The sequence below is a fragment of the Heterodontus francisci genome, chromosome 48 (genome assembly GCF_036365525.1).
Source record: "Heterodontus francisci isolate sHetFra1 chromosome 48, sHetFra1.hap1, whole genome shotgun sequence".
NCBI lineage: Eukaryota > Metazoa > Chordata > Chondrichthyes > Heterodontiformes > Heterodontidae > Heterodontus > Heterodontus francisci.
In genome coordinates this window covers 8,577,864-8,603,311 of record NC_090418.1, presented here as the reverse complement: position 1 = coordinate 8,603,311, position 25,448 = coordinate 8,577,864, and the positions used below count along the sequence as shown (strand labels likewise).

At 47.4% G+C, this 25,448-nt stretch overlaps 2 protein-coding genes across 10 annotated transcripts in view; both read left to right on the top strand.

Annotated features, from left to right (window-relative positions):
- LOC137357314 (chloride channel protein ClC-Kb-like) overlaps positions 1-25,448 on the top strand; it is a 198,504-nt gene that overhangs the window by 97,245 nt on the left and 75,811 nt on the right. For 6 of the 8 annotated variants that reach the window (XM_068023556.1, XM_068023560.1, XM_068023562.1 and 3 more), the window contains 2 exons: positions 17,344-17,812; positions 18,718-18,846. In XM_068023556.1, coding sequence (XP_067879657.1) covers positions 17,587-17,812; positions 18,718-18,846 — 355 coding nt within the window. In that variant the 5' untranslated portion in view covers positions 17,344-17,586. Of the gene's footprint in view, positions 1-14,297; positions 15,459-17,343; positions 17,813-18,717; positions 18,847-25,448 lie in introns of those variants that run through there. The other 2 variants (XM_068023559.1, XM_068023563.1) reach the window with 2 other exon arrangements.
- On the top strand, positions 4,610-7,255 carry pop7 (POP7 homolog, ribonuclease P/MRP subunit). Of its 2 annotated transcripts, none has more exons than XM_068024030.1 (2): positions 4,610-4,645; positions 5,873-7,255. In XM_068024030.1, the coding sequence occupies exon 2, from the start codon at positions 5,878-5,880 to the stop codon at positions 6,289-6,291; it is 414 nt and encodes a 137-aa protein (XP_067880131.1). In that variant the 5' UTR covers positions 4,610-4,645; positions 5,873-5,877; the 3' UTR covers positions 6,292-7,255. The 2 variants fall into 2 exon arrangements, with proteins under 2 accessions (XP_067880131.1, XP_067880130.1); XM_068024029.1 differs by lacking the exon at positions 4,610-4,645 and adding an exon at positions 4,648-4,733.

Below are 25,448 nucleotides of genomic sequence, written 5' to 3'. Positions count from 1 at the left end.
ATCCCTGCTCCTATATTCAAATCCTCTTGCCAAGAAGGCCAACATACTATTCGCATTTTTTACCGCCTGTTGCACCTGCATGCTTACCTTCAGCGACTGGTGTACGAGAACACCCAGGCCTCGCTGCATATTCCCCTCTCTCAGTTTATAGCCGTTCAGATAATAATCTGCCTTCCTGTTTTTGCTACCAAAGTGGATAACCTCACATTTATCCACATTTTACTGCATCTGCCATGCATTAGCCTACTCACTCAACTTGTCCAAATCACCCTGAAGCCTCTCTGCATCCTCCTCACAACTCACCCTCCCACCCAGTTTTGTGTCATCTGCAAATTTGGAGATATTAAAATTAGTTCCCTCATCTAAATCATTAATGTATACTGTGAATAGCTGGGGTCCTAGCACTGGTCCCTGCAGTACCCCACTAGTCGCTGCCTGCCATTTGTAAAAGGACCCATTTATCCCTACTCTTTGTTTCCTGTCTGCCAACCAATTTTCTATCCATTGCAATACACTACCCCCAGTCCCATGCGCTTTAATTTTACATGCTAATCTCTTATGTGGGACTTTGTCGAAAGCTTTCTGAAAGTCCAAATAAACCACATCCACTGGCTCCTCCTCATCTACTCTACTAGTTACATCCTCGAAGAATTCTAGTAGATTTGTCAAGCACGATTTTCCTTTTAGTACATCCATGCTGACTCTGCCCGATTCTCCCACTGTCCTCTAAGTGCTTTGCAATAAAATCTTTGTATACAAGAATAGGAAAAGCAAGCAGTTTCAAGGAAGCCGGCCAGGGGTTTGGCCTCCCCATGGGAACATTTTGAATGACAGAGGAGATGCTATGTCTGGTCACATGTTCAGCTCAGGAAGGCTTTTTGCTTTCACTTTGGACTTTTAAAAACCAGTGAGTTGGACAAAGAGCAGGCATTTGAAACATAGACCTGCCCTGCCTGGAGACTAGAGAAAAAGACCTCTTTCTGTAAAGGAAACCTACATCTCTTGAAAAGAAATCCTGCATTCGAAAAGTAGAGAATTCCTATTGCCTCCTGTCTCTGAAGAATTCCTGCATCCAGTGTGGTTCCTGTTGCCTCCTGTGTTTTGGGAACTCCTGGAACCTGAATAAAGCTTCTACTGCTATATTGCTGTTGTGAGTCCTGAGCAGACCGGTTGCTGCACCCCTGCTGAAATACCTGTGTGACAAAGAACAAAGACAAAGATAATTACAGCACAGGAACAGGCCCTTCGGCCCTCCAAGCCTGCGCCGATCCAGATCCTCTCTCTAAACATGTCGCCTATTTTCTAAAGAACAAAGACGTCTGCTGTAGTCGAATTGCCTTGAATGTCTACCCATCAAAGACTGTTCATCAACATTGCCTGGAGAGATTTCGAGTGGTATCCAACTAGTCGACTCTGGGACACCTCACCCAACTGAAGATTTACTACCAGAACAAGACAAACTGATTTATTTTTATTATAAATAAAAACAAAATGTGCTGGAAATACTCAGCAGGTCTGGCAGCATTTGTGGAGAGAGAAGCAGAGTTAACATTTCAGGTCAGTGACCGTTCATCAAAACTAATGAATGGTCATTGACCCGAAACGTTAACTCTGCTTCTCTCTCCACAGATGCTGCCAGGCCCGCCGAGTATTTCCAGCACTTTTTGCTTTTATTTCAGATTTCCAGCATCTGCAGTATTTTGCTTTTATTTATTTTTATTATTCCTTCTATTCCTAAGAAACAGCTGTAAACCAAAATCCTTTTTTCCCCGGTTAACCGTTTTTTGAATATATGTGTGTGCATGAGGGCTAGGGAAATAAGGAACTTCTTTTTCTCATTAGTAGTTAAGACTTATTATTTCTTTTCTAATAAATAGTTAAAGTGTTGTTGTTTAAAGAAACCTGGTTTGGTTGTGGTTTATTCTGGGGGACAAATAGAGTGTCTAATTTGGCTATTCTTCGGTAGGTGGGAAAATTTATTGATATGCTGTGACCTGTCGAGAAGTGGGACTGAATTAACAGTGCATTTCTCCCATCTTGGTCGTAACAGTGTGAATCACCTCAACTCTGTGAAACAGGCTGTCAGCTGGATATTTTTCATCTCCAGGGACTAGGGTGCTTACATCTGTGACCAACAGGGAATCTCACGCACCATTGCTTAACTTGCTGCTGGAGTTCTGCTGAAGAAGACCAGCCAAGCACAAGTTCTGGCTACAAGTCAGAAGTTCTAACCTCGAAAAGCAATGGGAGCGTCAGCATTTGAGTCTACTTTGAATATGCAGTGCACCCTAATGGACACCAGTGGTAGTGGAGGCAAGTGGGCATGCGGCTTGTGTATGACAACGTTAACTTTACGTGGCATTTACAGCAGGGAAATATTTCTACATCAAAATCTTAACAAATGCACTTGTTGCATATTATAAAGAACAATCACACAGAATGAAAAGCATCCTCATTTTATCTTTTAAAACACCGTGCTAGTGTTTATGCCCCACATGGGTCTACTCCCACCCCTCTTTATCTAACCCTATCAACATATCCTTCTAATCCTTTCTCCCTCATGTACTTATCTAGCTTCCCTTTAAATGCATTGATGCTATTAACCTCAATTACTCCCATGTGGTAGCGAGTTCCCCCTTCTCACCAGAGTAAAGAAATTTCTCCTGAATTCCCTATTGGATTTATTATATTTATAATCCCCTATTTCTGTTCCCACCTGCAAGTGGAAACTTCTTCTTTACATCTACGCTGTCAAACCCCTTTAGAATTTTTAAAGACCTCATTCTTTTCTAGAGAAAGAGCCCCAGTGTGTTCAGTCTTTCCTGATCGGTATAACTGCTCAGTTCTGGTATCATCTTTGTAAATCTTTTCTGCAGCTTCTCCAGTGCCTGTATATCCTTCTTGTAATATGGAGACCAGAACTGTGCAGTGTACTCCAAGTGGGGTCTAACTAAGGTTCTATACAAGTTTAACATAACTTCTCTGCTTTTGAATTCTATTCCTTTATGAATGAACCTCAGTGCTTTGTTGGTACTTATTATGATCTTGTACAACAAAACAAGTCTGAATTTATATAGCACCTGTAATGTGGAAAAACATCCCATCAGACAAAAATGGATGCAGAGCCAGAGATTTATGTAATCATCACCTTGGATAGATATAAAGAAAGAACTTTCATAAACTTGTGGCATCCCAAAGCGCTCTCCAGCTGAAGTGCTCTTTCTGAAATATTGTTTTGTAGTCAAATGCAGTTGCCAATTTGCACACAGCAAGATCCCACAAACAGCAACGTGGTAATGATCAGATAATCTGTTTTTGTGATGTTGATTGAGGGATAAATATTGGCCAGGACACCGGGGAGAACTCCCCTGCTCTTCTTCGAAATAGTGCCATGGAATCTTTAACATCCACCTGAGCAGGCAGATGGGGTCTTGATTTAATGGCTCATCCGAAAGACGGCACCTCTGACAGTGCAGCACTCCCTCAGCACTGCATTAGAGTGTCAGCCTTGATTTTTGTGCTCAAGTCTGTGGATTGCGGTTCAAGGCAAGCTGACAAATATAAAAGATAAAATGAGGATGCTTTTCATTCTGTGTGATTGTTCTTTATAATATGCAACAAGTGCATTTGTTAAGATTTTGATGTAGAAATATTCCAAGGCATTTCATAGAATCATACAAAACAGAAAGAGGCCATTTGGCCCATTGTGCCTGTGCCAGCTTTTTGAGTTATCCAGTTAGTCCTACTCCCCGGCTCTTCCTTTCGCACAAGTAAATAGGAGAAAGCAGTCACCGAATTGCTAGGGAGGATGTCTGAAGGCGGGTTTAGAGGAAGTTTGAAGGAGAGAGAGGCAGCATGATGGAAGTTTTAGGAGGATGTCCAGAGAGTGGGAACAAGACAGTTGAAAGTTCTGCTTCTGAGGCTGGAGCTGGTGAAAGGGGAAGAGTGCAAATTGGAGTGCGCAAGCTGGGGATTTGGACCAGAAGAGGCTATGGAAGTTAGGTGGGGTGAGGTCACAGGGGAATTTATAAGGGAGCACAAGGATTTTTGAAGTCAGTGCATTGGGAGAGGCGGGAGTTAATGGGTCAGCAAGGACGGGGAGATTTTATATGGAATAGAATGCAGGGAGGTGAGGGGCAGGGTTTTTGGATGAATTTGTATTTATGTAGGATGGAGCTTGGAGGGTGGCAAGGAGCTTTTGGAGAAGTTGGGGCCAGGAGGTACAAAGGCGTGGAATAAGGGTTGTTGTGGCAGTGAGCAGAGTATGTGACAATGCAGTGGAGGTGCAATTAGGCAGCAACTGGCCAAGCCCGGTCCCTGCCAAGACTAGATTTATTGAAGTATATGAAGAACTGGCAGGGGGCAGGCTATGAGACCTTTATAATAATACACCAGTCACCCTGTGCCAAATTTTGTTTTATAACCCCCTTGAGACATTTTATTAGGCTGAAAGCGCTATATAAATACAAGTTGTTGCCGTAAAGAAATCAGCCACGCTCTCTGCTATGAAGGGGGGGGCGTTATGACCGTGGGAGGTCCATGGCAGCGGTGGTGCGGTATTCTCTTGGCACCTCCCTGACACTCGTTGGCTTGTGTGGCGCGCAGGGCGAGATGAAGGCGCCTTGGCTGCCACCATTTTGTTGAGGTCCGTGCGCATGTCTATTTGTGAGGCGAAGGCCGAAGGTGCGGGGCAGTAGCAGCAGCGCCGGCAGTGGGATCGAACTCCAGTGCTGGTTTGTGCTTTGCTCCAACTGCGCTCGGCCTGTTGTTCGTTGTCTATGCCCCGATGTGAGACATTCCCTATTCCGCCCCCCCCCCCCACCCACCGAGGCTGGGCTTCCCTCGCCACCGGCGCCCTTCACCGGCCGTGCGAGGCATCACAGTTCCGGGGGTGGTGAGCCACCGGCTGTTCGGTCGTGCGAGCCATCACGATTTTGAGTGGTGATGAGTACTAGCTGTTTGGCCCAGGAAGGCATCACAAGTTTGAGGTGGTGATGAGCACTGGCTGTTTGGCCCTGGAAGGCATCACAAGTTTGGGGTGTTGATGAGCACTGGCTGTTTGGCCCTGGAAGGCATCACAAGTTTGGGGTGTTGATGAGCACTGGCTGTTTGGCCCTGGAAGGCATCACAAGTTTGGGGTGTTGATGAGCACTGGCTGTTTGGCCCAGGAAGGCATCACAAGTTTGGGGTGTTGATGAGCACTGGCTGTTTGGCCCTGGAAGGCATCACAAGTTTGGGGTGTTGATGAGCACTGGCTGTTTGGCCCTGGAAGGCATCACAAGTTTGGGGTGTTGATGAGCACTGGCTGTTTGGCCCTGGAAGGCATCACAAGTTTGAGGTGGTGAGCACCGGTTGTGTGGCCGTGCAAGGCATTCCAGATCTGTGATGGTGGGCCGCAGTTGTTCAGTCATGGTAGGCATCATGAGTCTGGTGAGCGTTGGCTGTTCCCTGTGGAAGGCATCATACTCAAGCCTGTCCCTACCCCCTTGGGTCCTCACCCTGATGTCTTTGAAGACTTTCCAGGAAGGATGACAATCAGGAGTGAGAATCCCTTAACTGTTTTCTACCCGCTATTGCTGCCTCGGGATGTTGAGAGTCTTTTCCACACCACCACCACCCCACACCCTACAGTCTACACAGCTGTCCTGATTGAAATCAACTGACAACAGACCTGGTGCCAAATCTCAGACCTTGGCTCTTTTGCGCAGTACCCCCATCAGCACTTTTGCCCACAGTATGCTTAACTGCTTGCCATGCTACTTCGCACAGTATCGTTAAATTCCCTGCCATCTTGCAGTATCTATAAAGCTCTCCCCTTCATGCAGTATCATTCACTCACACGTCTCACTATTTTTGCTTTGTATCCTTCCAGTGAGTATGGCTGAAAACCAGCCTTTGGCACCAGTGTCAGAGGGCGTGCTGGACATGGACCAGGTGGAGTACACCCTGCGCAAGAGGCTGCCCCGAAAACTCCCAAAGCGCAAAAACGATGTCTACGTCAACATGAAAACGGACTTCAAGGCGCAGCTGGCCCGGTGCCAGAAGATGCTGGACAGCGGCTGCTTCAGCGAGATCTGCATCCACGGCCTGGGGCTGGCCATTAACCGCGCCATCAATATTGCCCTGCAGCTCCAGGCTGGCAGCTTCGGAGCCCTGCAGATCGCGGCCAACACCTCCACCGTTGAGCTGGTGGACGACCTGGAGCCTGAGCTGGACGAGGGCGAGCCCTTGACCCGCACCAGGAACAACTCCGCCATTCACATCAAGGTCTTCCACACACTCCCCAAGTAGAGGGGGTGCACGCCATGCTCCATATTCTTTCAATTGGGAGGCACACAGGCCATTAAATGTGTTTGTGAACAACCTCTTGAATCTCATTCATCCATTCAAGACCATCGTGGCATATCCTGGATGTTAAGTAATTGACTGTACTGGTTTCTTTTGGCAGCGTTTTAGGCTTTAAAAAAATTTTAGGGTAAAATGCAGTCTTATTTCCTGTTAGTGACTCAGTAAATGTGCTGTGCTTCTGCCTGAATTATTGCGTACAATGTAAAAAGGGATATCAAAACCATAATCTCACTCGGAAAGTAGGGGGCGAGTGTGGTGCCCAAGGTCATTTTTATGTTGTAATTACTCCCCTGGTATTTATTTTTAATCTCTTATTTATTCAACCAGTGACTGCAGAAGTGTTGCTGCCGATTGTCTCCTAGTTCCTCAGGCATCTTTTCCACCAGCTTCAGATTGAGCCACCGTTTTGATGGAGCCTTTCCTGTATCCACCATCTTAGTGTCTGCGTCGGCTCATTTGGTGGCACCGTCGCTTTTGCGTCCACAGGTTGTGTGCTGAAGCTCTGCTCCAGAGTGAGACTGGCACTCCGCTGCGGTACTGAGGGAGTGCTGCACCGATGTCAGTGCTGCCCTGCGGCTGAGGATTTAAACTGAGACCCCATCTGCCCTCTCGGGTAGACCTAACAGATCTCATGGGCACCATTTGACGAAGGGCAGGGAGCTCTCCCCGTATCCTGAGTTAATATCTGTCACTCAACCAAAACGATTAAAACAGATTATCTGGTTATTTATTTCATTGCTGTTTGTGGGTGCTTGCTGTGCACAAATTGGCTACATTCCAATACTGACTAGACTTCAGAAGTACTTCATTGGCTGTAAAGGGCTTTGGGATGTCCTGAGGTCATGATAAATGCAAGTCTTTCTCTATTGTTATATCGCTCTGAATACAGTCCAAGTTTGGAAGTCTGTGGTGATAGTTGTTCCGTGCATTTTTGATCATTGTAGTTGACGTAATTAGGGTAAATTGTGTGGCTTTCAGTCGGCTCTGATTGCACAATTACAGACCGGCAACATTTAAAACGCTATACATGTTAGGAAAAAAGAGGGAAGCTGTTGAACTGTAGTCTGAGTTACAGTTTCCCTACAACACAGCTGTTGTATACTCCTGTGGGGATTAATACTGTGGCCCTTGTGAGGGTCATTAACTTGCCATGACTGTGGTTTTCGGACGTGATTGAGTTGTATGCTCTCCCCACTCCACCTCCCCTGAATTGATGGCATATATTTGGAGACCCTTCCATGTTCATTATTAGACTATGCCCCCACCCACATTATTGACTGTTCCCCATCGCTGCTGGGCACCCTTGAAAACATTTCCAGATCCTGGAAGATTTGGACAGCGCCTCACCCCGCTCCCCCTTCTACTCGCTGGGAAAATGGCGGGGGGTCTGTAAGCAGCTCGTTGAGCTGCTGGCCAACGACGGATCCTCCGTCACGGATCCAGAGGGAATGGGCCTCCTGGTCCGTACTTCTTAAGTGCATTGTTCTCTCCAGATTTGTCCAGCGAGGATGCGCGCAGAGTTTTGTGGGAGGACCTGCCGAAGGTCAGCCTGGAGGGCGCTGAAGGATAGGAGGCTCTGCTCATGTTGGCAGAGCTGACTGGTGCCCTCCACCAGCTCTCCAACAGCAAATCTCTGGGAATGGGCGGGCTGACCGTGGAGTTCCTCAGGGCGTTCTGGGACGTCCTGGGGTGCGATGACACGTGGGTCTTGGGGGGGAAAGCTTGGCGATTGGGGAGATGCCCCTCTCGTGGTGCAGGGCAGTCATCGTCCTGTTGCTGAAAAGGGCAATCTCCGCCTGCTTAAGAACTGGCATCTGGTCTCCCTCCCCAGCACGGATTATAAGATCTTTGCCCGGGCTATGTCTACCTGCCTGGGCTCCGTGCTGGCCCACATGATCCACCCCAACCAGTCCTACCCGGGCCGGTCCAACCAGGGCAACATCGACCTGGTCTGGGACCTGATCCATCTTTCCCAGAGGACAGGTCTGCCGGTCGCCTTTCCCTCAATCAGGAGAAGACGTTCGACAGGGTGGATCACAAATATCTTTTCAGGACTCTGCGCGCGTTTGGACTCGGGCAGCATTTTGTGACCCTGTCCAACTTTTGTATGCTGCTGCAGTGTGTCTGGTTAAAGTTAACGGGTCCTTGACGGCGCCCCTTCGCTTTGGGAGAGGAGTGCGACAGGAATGTCACATGTCTGTCCAATTATATAACATCTGCGTGGAGCCATTCCTGTGCCTGCTTTATAGCAGTTTGACAGGATTGGCTCTGTGCAGGCCAGGCATGCGGGTTGTCCTCTCGGCTTACGCCAATGACGTGCTCCTCACGGTCACTGATCCCGTTGACTTGCGGAGAATGTGTGACTGCCAGAAGACCTCTTCTACTGCGTTTTCCGTGAGGATCAATTTGGAGAAATGTTCCAGACTCCTGGTGGGTCAGTGGTGGGTGGACCAGAGGAGTTAACACCTTTTGCGTGGAGCACCACGCAGCTCCTCTGTTTGGGAGTCCACTTTAGTTCCACTGAGGAAGCCTGACCGGCAAACTGGCAGGAGTTGGAGGCGAAAGTCACCACTGGCTGGGGCGCTGGACAGGACTGCTCTGAGTGCTTTCCTACAGGGGCCGAGCGCTGGTCGTAAACCAACTGGTGGCCTCGATGCTGTGGTACTGGTTAGTCACTTTGGCCACGCCTTCTGCATTTGCCACTAAGATCCAGAAGAAACTCGTCGATTTCTTCTGGGGCAAGAGGAAACACTGGACCTCTGCCGTGGTCCTGAGGAAGGTGGCCAGTTGCTGGTGTGCATCCGCACCCAGGCTGCAACTCTCCACCTTCGGACCCTGCAGAGATACCTGTACGTTGACGTCCTCCCAGATGGTGTGCGCTGGTGACGTATTTTTTCCGGCAGTGTCACTGCCTTCAAGACGACACACAGCTCCCGGGGGAGACCGTTAGCCGCGCCTCTCTGAGGGAGTTGCCTGTCTTTTACCGGGATCTATTCCGAGTCTGGAACATGGTCGCTTCCAGTCAGGGCGCTCCCCTGCCGGCGGAGTAGAGCACCTCGGCTGTCCGGGCGGCCGATTCCGGGGATGGATCAGTGGGCAGAGAAGTAGCCGAAGCCATCGGGACGCCCCTCGCTGCGGGTGGCGCGGGGGCTCGGGAGAGCGGTGCGCTCCTGACCGAGCTGACCCCAGCTCGGCCGGCACTGCTCATCAGACCCAGGCTCTGAAACCCACCTTGGAAGCCGGTCCTGAGCAGCCCGAACCGCCTCTCGGAAATGCCCTCCATGCCATTCCACACGGCGCAGAGGGGTGTCCTGTACGGGGTACTCCTGCACACTATCCTCGTCCTCGTCAGCCGCCCAGACACGCTCTGGCGATCCGTGTTGCCATTTGGCAACGAGGAGAAATCCCGGTGAAGGTCTCTCTACGTGGGAGTCCTCCCACTTTACATCGGGGACCAGGGGTGGAGGGTGCTACACAGGGCAGTCCCATGCAATAGACTTTTAAGCAGGTTCACAGACTTCCAGGCCGCCTGTGATTTCTGCGGCCTGGACGAGTCAGTGTTCCACTTATATATGGAGTGTGCGAGGTTGCAGTTCCTGTTTGAGTATTTGAAGGGGCTGCTCAAGTTTTGGCTGCACTTCAGCCCCACGCTCCTGATCTTTGGGCACCTGTTGTGAAGGGGCGTGGGCCGGGAGGAGGATGGAGGATCTCCTTGATGGTCTGCTCCTGGGCCTGGCCAAGGTGGCAATTCACAGGTCCAGGTTGCGGGCCGTCGGGGGGCCTGTCCTCCCTGATTACCTGCCCCTCTTCCGAGGTTACGTTCACGCCTGGGCATCCCTGGAGAAGGAGTCTGCCGGTACGCTTGTGGCCTTCAGCGATCGGTGGGCACCTCGGGCTGGAGTGCATCATCGATGCTGAGGATGGGATTTTAATTTGAGTTTTATATATCTGTTTTTAATAAAGTTATTTATTTAAAATGTATATAAAGGGGGCCTGGGGGAATAAAGGCTCCCTGAAGCAAAATAAAAAGGGCCAGCGTTATAAAGGCTTCTTTCAAAAATAAACAGGGTTAGTTGCTCCTAACCTGCGTCCGTAACTGTGCTAATCTGCTGGCACTTTGAGCTAGACTTCTGGCTGGCTGTGGGCTCCTAATGGTTGGGATTTTCCTAGGCCCCATTCCCTGATGGGAGAGGAGCCGTTACCAAAAAAAAATGAGTTGGATACAGAGTGAAGCTCCTACTAAACTGGCCAAACATTTTTCCTCGCTCTACTTGATAAAGTGAGTTTAGGTCAGATTCTGAACAACTTTTAGCAATGAAACAAGTTCTAACTAACACGACAAGATCTGGCTCCATCTTCACGGCCGATTTTTTTTTAAAAAGGAAAAAAATGGGTTAGATACAGAGTAAAGCTCCCTCTACCCCTTCCCATCAAATTTATTTCAGCTCCAACACCAGTACTGCCCAGTATGACATTATGCTGAGTGAGATTGTCAACTGATGCAGAATGAGGGGAGGTATTTGTCCTCAGTTGATTAGGAACTGGGCTGACTGTTTTAGTTTTAGTTTTAGAGATACAGCACTGAAACAGGCCCTTCGGCCCACCAAGTCTGTGCCGACCATCAACCACCCATTTATACTAACTCTACACTAATTCCGTATTACTACCGCATCCCCACCTGTCCCTATATTTCCCCTACCACCTACCTATACTAGGGGCAATTTATAATGGCCAATTTACCTACCAACCTGCAAGTCTTTTGGCTTGTAGGAGGAAACCGGAGCACCCGGCGAAAACCCACACAGACACAGGGAGAACTTGCGAACTCCACGCAGGCAGTTCCCAGAATTGAACCCGGCTCGCTGGAGCTGTGAGGCTGCAGTGCTAACCACTGCTTCATAGTCTTCTCATATTTACAGCCAACGTTTTCCCCAAATCCTCAAATTCAGTTGTGAGGTGTGCTGGGATAAATGAACATTTGAAATGAATCCTCATTAATAAATGCATATGAAGCAGTGTGTACTGTATACCGTGATCGCTAACAGCAGTGAATGAACAGGTACTGGGGCAGCGGGACTGGTGTCTGCAAAGTGTCGGGAGGAGCTCAGCAGGCCCTGGTACCAGCCCACACTGACTGGTGCAGCCTTGAATAAGAGAACTGTTTGTTCTGTAACTGCAGAGTTACTTAAGATTCAGGGTCTGGCGATGCAGTCGGGTTGCCAGCTCTGTTTGGATGTATTCCTGGAAGTGACGTTCCCACCTCTGTCCGGCTGCCATCGTTCGTCTGACCCAATCACCCTCGTGGCACTCCCCCTTTTGGAAAACGAGCAGACTCTCCCTTATCCGACTCGATGATTCTTAACCGTCAGCCAGATGACCTTTTCTGCCCCCATCCATTATATTTTTCTAACCATTTATTGAAAATGTTTTTTTTTTTAGCGCCCCCAAGGTGGCTGGAAGCAGTTTCCAGGAAATTATTTTTGATTCGTGGGAAGTCCAGGTCAATACTGGTGTGTTGGCAACCCTAAGATGCAGGAAAGTGAACGTCTTGATCCAATTGCCGCATTACACTAAAGATGTCACCGTCATGAGGCCTCAGGTCGGACAGCGCAGTTGAGATCGCTGACGAGGTCCTTGATTTCATTGCTCATGTCTGGCCAGTAGAGCACTTCTCTTGCCTTCCTCAGACTCGGCTCAGTTCCTTGGTGGCTTGCATGGATGCGCTTTAACATCTATCCTCTCAACTCCTTTGGGATGATGACTCTATTTCCTTTGTACAAGATGCCATCTTGGGCTGTCAATTCATCTCTGTATGCCCAGTACACTCTTGTGACCACAGGAGTATCCTTGATGCTTTCAGGCCATCCTTTCATCGCTACTTCTTGCAACACTTGGAGAGTTGGATCTTGTTGGGTAGTTTGCTTGATTTGAGCAAGGTGCTTGTCTGTCAGATTCAATGTCTCTTGCCAGGGCCACGGCGTAATGTATGAAAGGGGCCAAGAGACTCAATTCGACCTCGCTTTCCAATGATGCATTCTTTCTCTCGTTACCTGTCAGAGCTAAATGGGAGAGGTGTGAGCTGTGGCTCAGCCTGCGAGTCAGTCGGTTATGGGATCAAGCCCCACATCAGAGACTTGAGTGTAAAATCTGGACTGATGCTTCTAGTGCCAGTATTGAGGGAGTGCTGCGCTGTCAGATGTGCCGTCTTTCAGATGAACCATTAAACCGAGGCCCTGTCTGCTATCTCAGGTGGATGTAAAAGATCCCATGGACACCATTGGAAGAAGAGCAGGGGGGTTCTCCCCGGTGTCCTGGTCAATATTTATCCCTTAACTGACATCACTAAAACAGATGATTTTGCCATTATCACATTGCTGTTTGCAGGATCTTGCTGTGTGCAAATTGGCTGGCTCTTTTCCAACATTAACCGGTGACTACACTCCAAAAATGTGCTTCCTTGACTGTAAAGTGCTTTGGGGCATCCGAGGTCACGAAAGGTGCTGTAGAAATGGAAGGTTTTTCTTTCAGAGGATGGAGACGCTCCCGCTCACTCCGAGGGCACCCCCTCACCTTGTAAGGAGATGTTATTTCTCAGGCACGTCACGGCCTGGGTGCCCGTCCACAGACTTGGAGGATTTGGATCAGCACAGCTCACTTCCCGTGTAGCAAGTTTCCGATGGCAGCCTTTTCACGGGGGTGAGTCCACCATGTGAAGGCCAGGCATCCCTCCCTTCTCTCCCCCACAACAGACTGACCCCACCTGTTCTCTAGAAACTGCTGGACGAAGGGAAGTCCGAGGGTAATCTAGTTTGCCTTCTACTGTCCTGGTAGTCACGTGACACAATGCTAATGGCGTTGTTGACTAATTATAGCAATCAATAGGTGAGGAAAAGCCCCCAGTGGTGGAGAACTTTGGGAACCATAGGTCCTCCCAAGCACATTACACTCACCACATGCCATCTCTCTAATTACTCACACCTCACTTGCAGCCCAGACATGGAACTGCCTTAGCCCAGGGACCAAATCTTCTTATCACAATTAGGCTACATTTTGGAAGTACCTCTACGACTATAGAACACTTTGGGAGGTCCTGAGGACATGAAAGGCGCTATATAAATTCCTTCCTTTCTCTGTTCCTCCCTTCTCACGAGAATGGCGGCAGGGATGAGGGTCTTGATTTGTGTGGAGAGACTGGAGAAGCTGGGGTTGTTGTTCTTAGAGCCAAGAAGATCAAAGGGAGATTTAATAGGTATAGAAGCACAGAAGGAGGCCATTCGGCCCATTGTGCCTGTGCCGGCTCTTTTGAAAGAGCTATCCATTAGTTCCACTCCATGAGCCCCCCACCCACCCACCCTGCGTTTTCCCCCATAGCCTTGCAAATCTTTCCTCTGAAAGTATCTATCCAATTTTCTTTTCAAAGTTCCTGTTGAATCTGTTTGCATTCCAGATCACAACTCGCTGTCAAGAAATTCTCATCTTTGGGCACTCTGGGAGTCAGAGCATGACGATTAGGGCAGGAATGTGGATTGAGCTAGAAGATCAGCCATGAATTTATTGAATGGCGGAGTAGGCTCAAAAGGGCTGAATGGCCTCCTCCTGCTCCTATTGCCAATGTTCTTCTGGTTCTTTTGGCAATTACCTTAAATCTGTGTCCTCTGGGTACTGACCCTCCTACCAGTAGAGGCAGTTTCTCCCTATTTATCAAAACCCTTCATAATTTTGAATACCTATTAAATCTCCCTTTGATCTTCTTGGCTCTGAGAACAACAACCCCAGCTTCTCCAGTCTCTCCACACAAATCAAGACCCTCATCCCTGCTGCCATTCTCGTGAGAAGGGAGGAACAGAGAAAGGAAAGAACTTAAATAACGCCTTTCATGTCCTCAGGACCTCCCAAAGTGTCCCATAGTCATAGAGGTACTTACGAAATGTAGCCACATAGTGAAACATGGCAGCCTAATTGTGGACAGCAGCATCCCACAAACAGCAATGAGGTAAATGACGGGATATTTTGTTTTAGTGGTTAAGCAATTTAGTCAAGAAGGCAGTATGTGGCGGGAGGGGAATCAGCTGTGCTTCCCCTCATGGTGGGTCAGCCGGGTGATACTGTCTGCCCGGGCTCATTGAAGAAAAGCAGAGCTTGAGCAAGGTATGGGTGGGATGCTGGCAGCAATAGGGCAATAGTGGAGCAGTGAAAATGCGACTCAAAGAAATTGAAGGGACTTTTTTTTTTAATCCCTTGCTGTCCGTTGGCGTTCACTGAATGTGTTGCGAAACACTTTTTTTCTGAACACAGGATCTCTGCCTCACTGAAAGACTTTAAGCAGCTCCTCTGGCACTCTTAAACCCGATGGAAAGTGGAATTTTCTAACTCGTTAAATGCTTCGTTATTCCTGGGCATGGGGAGGAGCATGAGCCCAGGGCGAGGGGAATTGCATTTCCAGCTTAGAATGACTGTCGCTGTTTGCACAGCAAGAGGAATCGAGAACTGTGAATGAAAGATGGCTCCTTCGATTTGTCTCACCCTGCACGACAGGGTTAATTTGTGAGGGCAAATTGCATAAACTTGTCTTGCATTCCATAGAGTTTAGAAGGTTAGGGGGCCATCTGATAAAAGGAGTCGATTGGGAAGATACGGAGAAATTGTTTCCTCCGGTGCGGAAAACGGGAATGAAGGGGACGTAACCTTAAAATTAGATCCAGGAGGGAAATCAGGAAGCACTTTTTCCACACAAAGTGTAGTGGAAATCAGCAATTCTGTCCCGCAAAAGGCTGTGAATGCTGGGGGGAGGGTCAATTGGACCTTTTAGAACTGAGATTGATAGATTTTTGTTGGGTAAGGCTATTAAGGGATATGGAACTAAGGTGGGTAAAATGATCAGCCGTGATCTAATTGAATGGTGGAACTGCCTCATTGGATTCGATTTCACAATTTACCAATAGTTTGATCTGAAAGTGCCCACCTGTGCAGTTGAGCACTGAAGTTTAAGGGCCTTTGCTTTTCAACATTCATCTCATTTCATGTTCCTGCCCCAGAAGGAGCCAGATCTAGCTTGGCCCAGCCTGGCCTGATCTGCTTCAGTGATCCTTCTTGCAGAGGGAGAGATGAAGGTACAGTGAAGCAGTGAACTTTATCAGATTTCATATCTGTTAATCTTTGGAATGCACTGCCTGAAAGGGCCGGAGAAGCTGATGCAATCGTACCTCTCAAAAGGGAATTTGAAAAATACTTGGAGGATTTGCAGGGATGTGGGGAAAGAGCGTGGAGAATGGGACTAATTGGATGGCTCTTTCATAAGAGTTGGCACAGGCATGATGGGCGGAATGGCCAACATCTGTGCCCCTATGTCTGGTGCTAATATTTGGATGTTCTCTGATCCCAGTTGTTGTCTTTTCATTTTGTTCTAGTTTGTATTGTCTCAACTTTATCACTCTTACGCTGTCCCAATTTTAATTGCTGCACCGTACCTTCAGCTGCCTGGGCCCTAAACTCTGGAATTCCCTATCTCCTTATGGTGCTTGGTGTCAAGTTTTGTTTGATAACACTCCTGTGAAGTGCCTTGGGACTTTTTACTACGTTAAAGCTGCTATATAAATGCAAGTTGTTGACTGATTTGAACTCTACCCTCCCCTGTCCCTTATCCACCATCCAAATGGCTCATCGAGTTTATCCAGTCAATGGTTGGGTTATACGGATCAACAAACAACCCCTTCCCTGCTCCCTCCCCTGGTTGAACAGCACGCCCCCAACACTTAACCACCAAGGCTCGGACCTAAGTAGTGGCCGCTTGGGTGAGGTGCAAAGTGGCACTCAGCGAGTAATAGCCCTAGGAAAGGGTTAACACCATTGCGCTGAGGGGAAGGGGAGAGGAGCAGGGAAACGCAGCATCTTAAACAAAGAAAGTTACTCGGCAGCCATAGTATGCATTGTACGGCCAGGAATTCAAAGGTTAAACCACTGGAATTTATTCAGTCGAGCTCTAAAGGGCCTTAATCCTGTTTTCAATTTTCTCAGGTGCAATAAATTCAGAATTAAGAAGCTCTTTACTGGCTACAATGCAGCCCTGTCCAACCTGTCACTCTCCATAAAATCCACCGGCTCTTAGGCGGTTGCTTCACAGTTTAAGGGCAAAGGTGTTTGCCATGATTCGCTCTCCCCCTATCAAGGGTCTGTGGATAAATGGATACTGAGTCACATTGGCCCGTGTGGGTTTGAGAGAGAGTGTGGGGGGAGCAAATCAGCTAGGGCTCCTGCTCAGGATCACCAGTGATGGAACATGCGTGTGTCTGCGTGCACTTGTGTTTGTCCATGTATGCATGTGTTTTTGTCCATTTTTGTGTGTGTGTGTGTGTGTGTGTTACTGCCTGCTGGGGGCGGGATTGTGGACAGGATCAGATGCAAGCAAACGGCCAGCACTTGTGGAATTGTTTCTGAGGATCGATTCAGGAGGAAAATTAGAGAGGATTTGGTACTTTATTTTGCGGTATTATAATGATGGGAGGTTATATCATTTAGTGAAGGGCTTGGCTCAGTGTGGAGCACTCTCTCAAGTCGTGGGTTCAAGTCCCACTCCAGAGACACGACCACATAATCCAGGCTGACATTCCCAGTGGCAGTACTGAGGGAGTGCTGCACTGTCTGACGGCACTGTGAGGCGGCTGACATGGGAGAATAAAATATTCAAGCTAGCGTTGTGTCGCGAGGCACCATGGGGGAAGGGGAGAGGAGCAGGGAAACGCACATCACCAGCTCTGATTAGGATCAGCTCTCTATCCCCGTTGCGTTACCAGCAGCTGTTGGATAGGATTAACACTATGGAGGGCCCTTTTTTAAACCCAGGAAACATTTTTTATAAGGCTCAAACACATACTTAACTTTACCCTGAGTACTTTATCAGCAGTGACTCCTGACTTGCTGTAACTTCTTTGCTGAAGTACTTTGTAATCAGGGAGTTGTGAGCTCAGAGTGACACTTGTGATATTTAAAAAAAAACAGGCAGACCGTCCTTGCAACAACAAAAAAACTAACCAATCGAGACGTGGAGGTCAAAATGGACAGGCCAGGCTGGTTTGATCTAGAGTTTGATTATCGAGGCCGAGTTATATAAAAAGGGATTAGCCAATAAGTAGCACTACACCCCTCCGGCTGCAAAGGCAGCGAGTGGAATCCAGGCCCTGGGCCAGTCACGGTGAGGAGCATAATCCGGGGCCGCCCGCAGTCGTCAGCTCCAGATCGGAGATGCCTCCTTATTCGGAGAAGAATGATTTGGACAGGGATGAGACCAGGGAGGAACCTGAGGTGACCAGCAGCCCATCTCGGGCCAGCGGGACCGAAAGGGAGGGCGGGAAACTGGAACAGGAGGTGACTGAGGAGGGACATGACCCGTACAAGCGCTACTTTCCAGCCGATGAAAGGCAGAGTGCAGCCAGGAAAACAGCGCAGAGAATGCTCAAGAACTTAAAACGTAAGTGAAACACTTTGTGACTAATTGAACGAGGTAATGCTTTAGAAGTCTGCAGCACAGAAGGAGATCATTCAGCACATTGTACCCATTCTGCATTCCAAAGCCCTGTATCAATCCCAAACTATCCCATTGCCCTGCATCGCCCCACAGTCCTATATCAATCCCAAACTAATCCCACTTCCTGACTCTTTCCCCATAGCCATGTATCGATCCCAAACTAATCCCACTGCCCTGCTCTCTCCCCATAGCCCTGTATCAGTTCCAAACTAATCCCACTGCCCTGCTCTCTCCCCATAGCCCTGTATCAGTCCCAAACTAATCCCACTGCCCTGCTCTCTCCCCATAGCCCTGTATCAGTTCCAAACTAATCCCACTGCCCTGCTCTCTCCCCATAGCCCTGTATCAGTTCCAAACTAATCCCACTGCCCTGCTCTCTCCCCATAGCCCTGTATCAGTTCCAAACTAATCCCACTGCCCTGCTCTCTCCCCATAGCCCTGTATCAACCCCAAACTAATCCCACTGCCCTGCTCTCTCCCCACAGCCCTGTATCAGTTCCAAACTAATCCCACTTTCTGACTTTCCCCATAGCCCTGTAACAATCCCAAACTCATCTCACTGTCTTGCTGTTTCCCTGAAGTACTGCACAAGCGAGTCAGTTGGTAACATCATAGTTTCAAAGTTCAGAAAAACCTAATCTTAGTTTGGGGCTTGCTATGATACGAGGAATTCTGACTGTTCATGCAGTGAAATTATATCTGATGCCTGGTTGCCAATCTGGAGACATATAAGATTCAATGAGTGATCCAAGCAGCATAGATCAAACTCATCTGAATTGACAGAGACCTGTGGGTTGATAAGGGTCCAGGAGCCTAGCCTGGTGCTAATCTGTCCCATTTAATTACAGCTTTCATTCTGTCCGTACGGCGGCAGATCTTGAAATTCGGAGAGGACTGGATTTTTCTCTTTTTGCTGGGTATGTTGATGGCCACCATCAGTTTCAGCCTGGATGTCATTATTTCCAAGTTTCAAAGAGGTAACAAAGGATTTTCTGCTGGCCTATTCACTTTGCTTTCTGTCGTAAAGTGACAGCTAGGAAATACAAGCCTGAAAATTAACGGTGCAGCATTAGAGAGCAAACTAATTACATTCAGATGTAGAATCATACGGCTCAGAAGGAGACCATTCGGCCCAGCCTGCCTGTGCCAGCCCTTTGAAAAGAGCTATCTAATTAGTTTTACTTCCCTGCCCTTTCCCCTTGGCCCTAAACTTTTCCCCTATCAAGTATTTATCCAATTTCCCTTTCGAAAGTTATTATTGGATTTGCTTCCGTCCCTGGCCTTTCAGGCAGCACATTCCAGACAACAACAACTCGTTGCATTAAAAAAAATTCCCCTCGTCTCCTCCTGTGGATTATATGCCAATAATTTTAAATTTGTATCCTCTGGTTACTGACCCTCCTGCCAGTGGAAACAGTTTCTCCCCAATAACTCTATCAAAACCCCTCATAATTTTGACTGCCTCTGTTAAGTCTCTCCTTGACCTTCTCTGCTCCAGTCTTCCCACATAGCTGAAGTCCCTCATCCCTCATACCATTCTGGTAAATCTCCTCTGCACCCTCTCCGAGGCATTGACATCCTTTATATAGTGTGGTGTTCAGAATTGGCCACAATACTCTAGCTGATTGGACATGTTAACATTTAGCCCTCTATTGTTACACGCATTAATTTCTAGGCTTCTATTCGATCTCCCATGGTGCTGCACACAGTCAGGAGCAAGAATTATCTTCAGCTGAAAGGGGGTCAGAGGGCACGGAATAATTGGATAATTAAATAATTTTTTAAAAGATACAAACCGTCCTTATTTTTATATAAAACTTGGATTTGATATTAAATTGTATTATATTAAGCATATTTATGGTTAACTCGCAAAACCTAGGGCAATTCAGGAAGCAGGCTTAGTTGGGTCGTATATCATTCTCACCAGTGCAGGTTGAAGAGCTGGGAGATGCAAAACTGAGGCGCCGCAACATCGCCGGTGGCCAGAAGGTGTAATTGCAACGTGACAAGTTTACTTGGGAAGTTCACATTACAAATGCGGACATAGGAATTTATCCTGGGGAAAACGTTGACGCAAAAATGTGACAAGGTTGGATACGTGATATGTTCGCAGATGTACGATATTTAATGAGATACGTAGTTAGGGCTTGAAGTGTCACAGGCACGCACAACTCTGAATCATAGAATCACAGAATTATTACGGCGCAGAAGGAGGCCATTCTCCGAATGAGCAATTCACCTCATGCCACTCCCCCGCCTTCTCCCTGTAACGCTGCACATTCTTCCTTTTCCGATAACAGCCTAATTACCCTATGAATGTCTTGATTGAACCTGCCTCCACCACACTCTCAGGCAGTGCGTTCCAGATCCTAACCACTCGCTGCGTGAAGAAGTTTTTCCTCATGTCGCTTTTGCTTCTTTTGCCAATCACTTTAAAGCTGTCCCTCTCGTTCTCCATCCTGTCACGAGTGGGAACTATTACAGCACAGAGTAAAGCTGATAATTCAGTGCATGAGGGCTAACTGCAAATTGAGAAATAAGAGATCCATCAACAGATCCATCAACGCCCATGAAGAGAAAGCACCAGTGGAGAATGTTGACTGCCCTTTCTCTTTACGGTTGTTGATGGACTTGTTGGGGGTCAATAACGGGGTCCTGGCACAACGCTGCCAGGGCTGTTGCCAGTACCTATGCCCAGCACAGCGTAACGTGGCCCATGATACAAGGTCATCTTATATAGCATGTTTTTCCAGCACCCGCCCTCCCTGTTCACCTGCTGGAAGATTGCCAAGGTCTCAGGAATTGGGTTGTCGGACACCAGCAGCTGGCTCCACTGATGGAGGCTTCTGCTTTTGGGACCCAGGAGAATGGGTTTTGGAGGCAGTAGCATAGTTGGTACAAGAAAGAGGATTTCCCTATTTTGTGAAAAGGGTTATTCAGAAAGACTCTGGGGCAAAGGCGGGTATTTGGAATTAGGGTGTAGATCACCTGTGATCTCATTGAATGGTGGAATAGGCGGAAGGCGCTAAATGGCCATTCACAAGCTCGCGATATCCCCAAAACATTGCACAGCCAATGAAGTACTTTTGAAGTACAGCACTATTGTAATGTAGGAAACGCAGCAGAAAATTACGTGCAGCAAGCTCCCACAAACAGCAATGATAATGACCAGATGATTTATTTTAGCTGGTGGTTGATGGATAAATATTGGCCAGGACACTCACTTCACATTTCTCCGCATTAAATTTAATCTACCACGCGTCAATCCATTTCACCAGCCTTTCCTTGTTCTCTTGAAATTTATCACTATCATCTGTGGGGCTCCTGCAGGCAAAGTACTGTGGAGGCTTTGCTGGGGCAGGGGGTGGGGTGGGGTGGGGGGGGTTTGTGGGGGGTGCGCAGTAGGGGGCAGTTAACATTGAATTCATAGTCTTGCTGTGTATTTGAAGCTTTTTCAATTTCTATTTCAGACTTCACACATTTGCCATCGTTATTATCTTTTGACCCATATCTCCTCAGCTTGTCACTGCTTCTGTTACCTTTTTGGGAGAAGTGAATTACATTTAGCTAACTAATTTCGCAAAAGGGTTAAAATAGCACCTGAACTTTCACCCTCTGCAGTATGTTTGGCCTGATTAAACCAACATTTTTCTCTGTGTCCGGTTAACAATACAAAGCAGACAGAGACAAGCGGTGCAGCCTACATTCAGTGGAGCAGGCAGGCGGTGGCATAGTGGTAATGTCACTGGACTAGTAATCTAGCACCCAGACTAATGCTCTGGGGACCTGGGTTCAAATCCCACCACAGCAGATGATGAATTTTGAATTCAATTAATAAATCTGGAATTAAAAATCTAGTCTAATGATGACCATGAAACCATTGTCAATTGTAGTAAAAACTCATCTGATTCACTAATGTCCTTTGGGGAAGGAAATCTGCCATCATTGCCTGGTCTGGCTTACATGTGACTCCAGACAGGTAGCAATGTGGTTGACTCTTAAAATGCCCTCTGAAATCGCCTAGCAAGACACTCAGTTCAAGGGCAATTAGGGTGAGCAATAAATGCTGGCCCAGCCAGTGACACTCACATCCCAGAAACAAATAAAAACAAGTGGAAACAGTATACAGATGATAATATCAATAGCCAGGATTTAACAAGTAGGATAAAGGGGAAGGAAAAAATTTCAAAGGATTTGCTTGAGGATTATATGCAGCTGTTTTTTTCTTTAACCTCTCACCATACCATCACTGACACCATCCAGGACAAAGCAGACCACTTGATTGGCATCCCATCCACTAGCTTAAACATTCTCTCCTTCCACCACCAGCACACAGTGGCAGCAGTGTGTACCTCTACACGATGCACGGCAGCAACTCGCCAAGGCTCCTTTGACAATACCTTCCAAATCTGCAATCTCTGCCACCTATAAGGACAAGGGCAGCAGACGCGTGGGAACACCACCACCTGCAAGTTCCCCTCCAAGTCACACACCTTCCTGACTTGGAACTAACTCTCCGTTCCTTCACTGTCGCTGGGTCAAAATCCTGGAACTCCCTTCCTAGCAGCACTGTGGGGGTGCATTACCCCACACGGACTGCAGCGGTTCAAGAAGGCGGCTCACCACCACTTTCTCAAGGGCAACTAGCAATGGGTAATAAATCCTGGCCTTGCCCGCAACCCCCATATCCCAGGAACGAATGTTAAAAAAAAAAAGCTTGATATTGTACCTGAAAAATAAGGTAAATCATTAAAATAAAAAATGTAATGCCGCACACCTAAATAATGTGATTAAACCATTATGCATGGTGCCTCTGACTTGCATTTCAAAGTAAGAACAGGCGGGGGCCATTCAGCCCCTCCAGCCTATTCTACTATTCAATTAGATCATGGTTGATCTGTATCTTAACAGCAAGTAACCACCTTGGTTTCTTAATACCCTTCATACGCTTGCCAGACAAAAATCTCAGTTTTGAAATGTTCATTGACACACCACACGCCCCCGCCATCCCCTCCTTTCGACAGCTTTTTGAGGGAGATCTAGAATAATTTTGAAACGCGTCTCATGAGAAAACTCAGGGTTGCAGTAAGTAAATCTGTCTTGCAGGTAAAATCAGGGCATTCTCTGCTGGCAGTTGGCCATTTTTCTTCCAGATTTAAGGTGATTGGCAGAAGAACCAGAGGACACAAGTGAAAACGTTTTTTTTATGTAGCGAGTTGTTGTGATCTGGAACGCGCTGCCTGAAAGGGCGGTGGAAGCAGATTCAGTCATAAATTTCAAAAGGGAATTGGATAAATCCTTGAAGAGATAGTATTTATATTATTTTGTTTATGGGGAAAGAACAGGGGTGAGTGGGACTATTTGTATAGCTGTACCAAAGAGCAGGCACGCGCATGATAGGTCAAATGGCTTCCATCTATGCAGCATCATTCTATGTATTGAACTCCATCACTGCATATGTGTGAACTTTCTAGTTAAACTTGCTGGTTAAACAGTGTGTTTGAAACTTGAAAGAACACAAGACTTGCATTTATATAGCGCCTTTCCTGACCTCCGGTAGACCCCAAGCGGTTCACAGCCAATGGCATACTTTTGAAGCCTGGTCGCCGTTGTGATGCAGCAGGCGTGGCAGTCACATTGCGCGCAGCAAGCCCCCACAAACAGCAATGCGATAACGACCAGATAAATCTGTTTCTTTTGTGATGTCGATTGAGGGATAAATATTGGCTGGGAAACTGGGAAGAACCCCCTCCCTACTCTTCTCGAAAATAGTGCCATGGGATCTTTTGCATCCACCTGAGAAGGCAGAAGGGGGCCCTCAGTTTGATGCCGACAGGCGGCACCTCCAACAGTGCAGCACTCCTTTAGTACTGCAGTGGAGTGTCAGCCTAGGTTTTTGTGTGACTTGAACCCACAACCTTCAGACTCAAAGGCCATGAGTGCTACCCACTGAGTCACAGCTGACGACTTGCAATGTATTAAAGGATTATTATTGCGGGTGTGTTGTAATATTTTGCTAATATTCATCTACCACCAATGAAATACCATTTCATTTCTCTGAGATATTCACCCCCGCCCCAACCCATTGATAAATAGAGCCATTTATCTCAGGGATTTAGTGCACTCGCCTTTCACCTGCTTGGGTTATTGTGCAGCCTGTTTATATTCCAATCTGCAGCCTTAATGTTCGTATTGACATTTGGCACGACATGGAAGATTTGGAAAGGTGTTACATTCAAATATTGGGTTTTTTAATGCATTTAAATAAAAGGTGGTTAGAATACTAACTAAAAGACCCTGAGGTTCGTCCATAAAGACCGTCAATAAGCAATTTCTTAGCAGGTCTTGTAATTAATAAACACCTCTGCGCTGTGGTCTGGCATTGGCCCTCCCTCTGAATGTGAACATGGGGTGGTAAGGACAGAAACAGAAGTACTCACCGACAGTCAGGTTTTGTTGAAGAGATAACAGTGGGGGCAAGCTTTTGCCAGTCTCAGAAGGTTAGAATGCAGGAAGTCAGTTGGAGTTAAAGTCAAGCTAGACAACCAAACTGTAGTATGTTCATTATTTTACTTTATTAGATAAAGGAAAGTTAGTTTAGAGATACAGCACTGAAACAGGCCCTTCGGCCCACCGAGTCTGTGCCGATCATCAACCACCCATTTATACTAATCCTACACGAATTCCATATTCCTACCACATCCCCACCTGTCCCTATATTTCCCTACCACCAACCTATACTAGGGGCAATTTTATAATGGTCAATTTACCTATCAAGCTGCAAGTCTTTGGCATGTGGGAGGAAACCGGAGCACCCGGAGGAAACCCACGCAGTCACAGGGAGAACTTGCAAACTCCACACAGGCAGTACCCAGAATTGAACCCGGGTCGCTGGAGCTGTGAGGCTGCGGTGCTAACCACTGCGCCACTGTGCCGCCCATAAAGTTCTATCGGTTGAACTAAGTGAGACCAATGCTCTGGATGTTGACTTGTTGTGTATCTTTGGTCTCATTTTACCAAGTGTTTTCTCAGTCTGCCTTCGAGAAGACTTTCCTTTAATTCTCGGGATATGGGCATTGCTGGCAAGACTGGTCTTTATTGCCCATCCTGAGTTGCTTTGACAACTGAATGACTTACTAGGCCACTTCCGAGGGCAGTTAAGAGCCAACCTTGTTGATGTGGAATTGGTGTCACATACAGGCCAGAGCGGGTAAAATTGGTGGGTTTCCTTCCCTAAAGGATACTCGTGAACTAGTTTGGTCTTGACGACAATCTGACAGCTTCATGGCCATCTTTATCGGTGCCAGCTTTTTATTTTCTCTTTTTTTTTGGAGTTCAAATTCTCAAACTGCCAAGATGAGATCTGAACTCACATTCTCCGGATTATTATTCCAAGCCTCTGAATGATTGGTCCAGTAACATTACTGGTACTTCACCATACACCTGGGGTACTTGTGAAAGACCTAGATCTTCATTCCTGATCACAAGGGGTTCGTATTATTACAACGGTAGGTTATAGTTAGATATTTGAATAGTATAAGAACACCCCTAAATGTAAGACATTTATGGAAGTGATTGG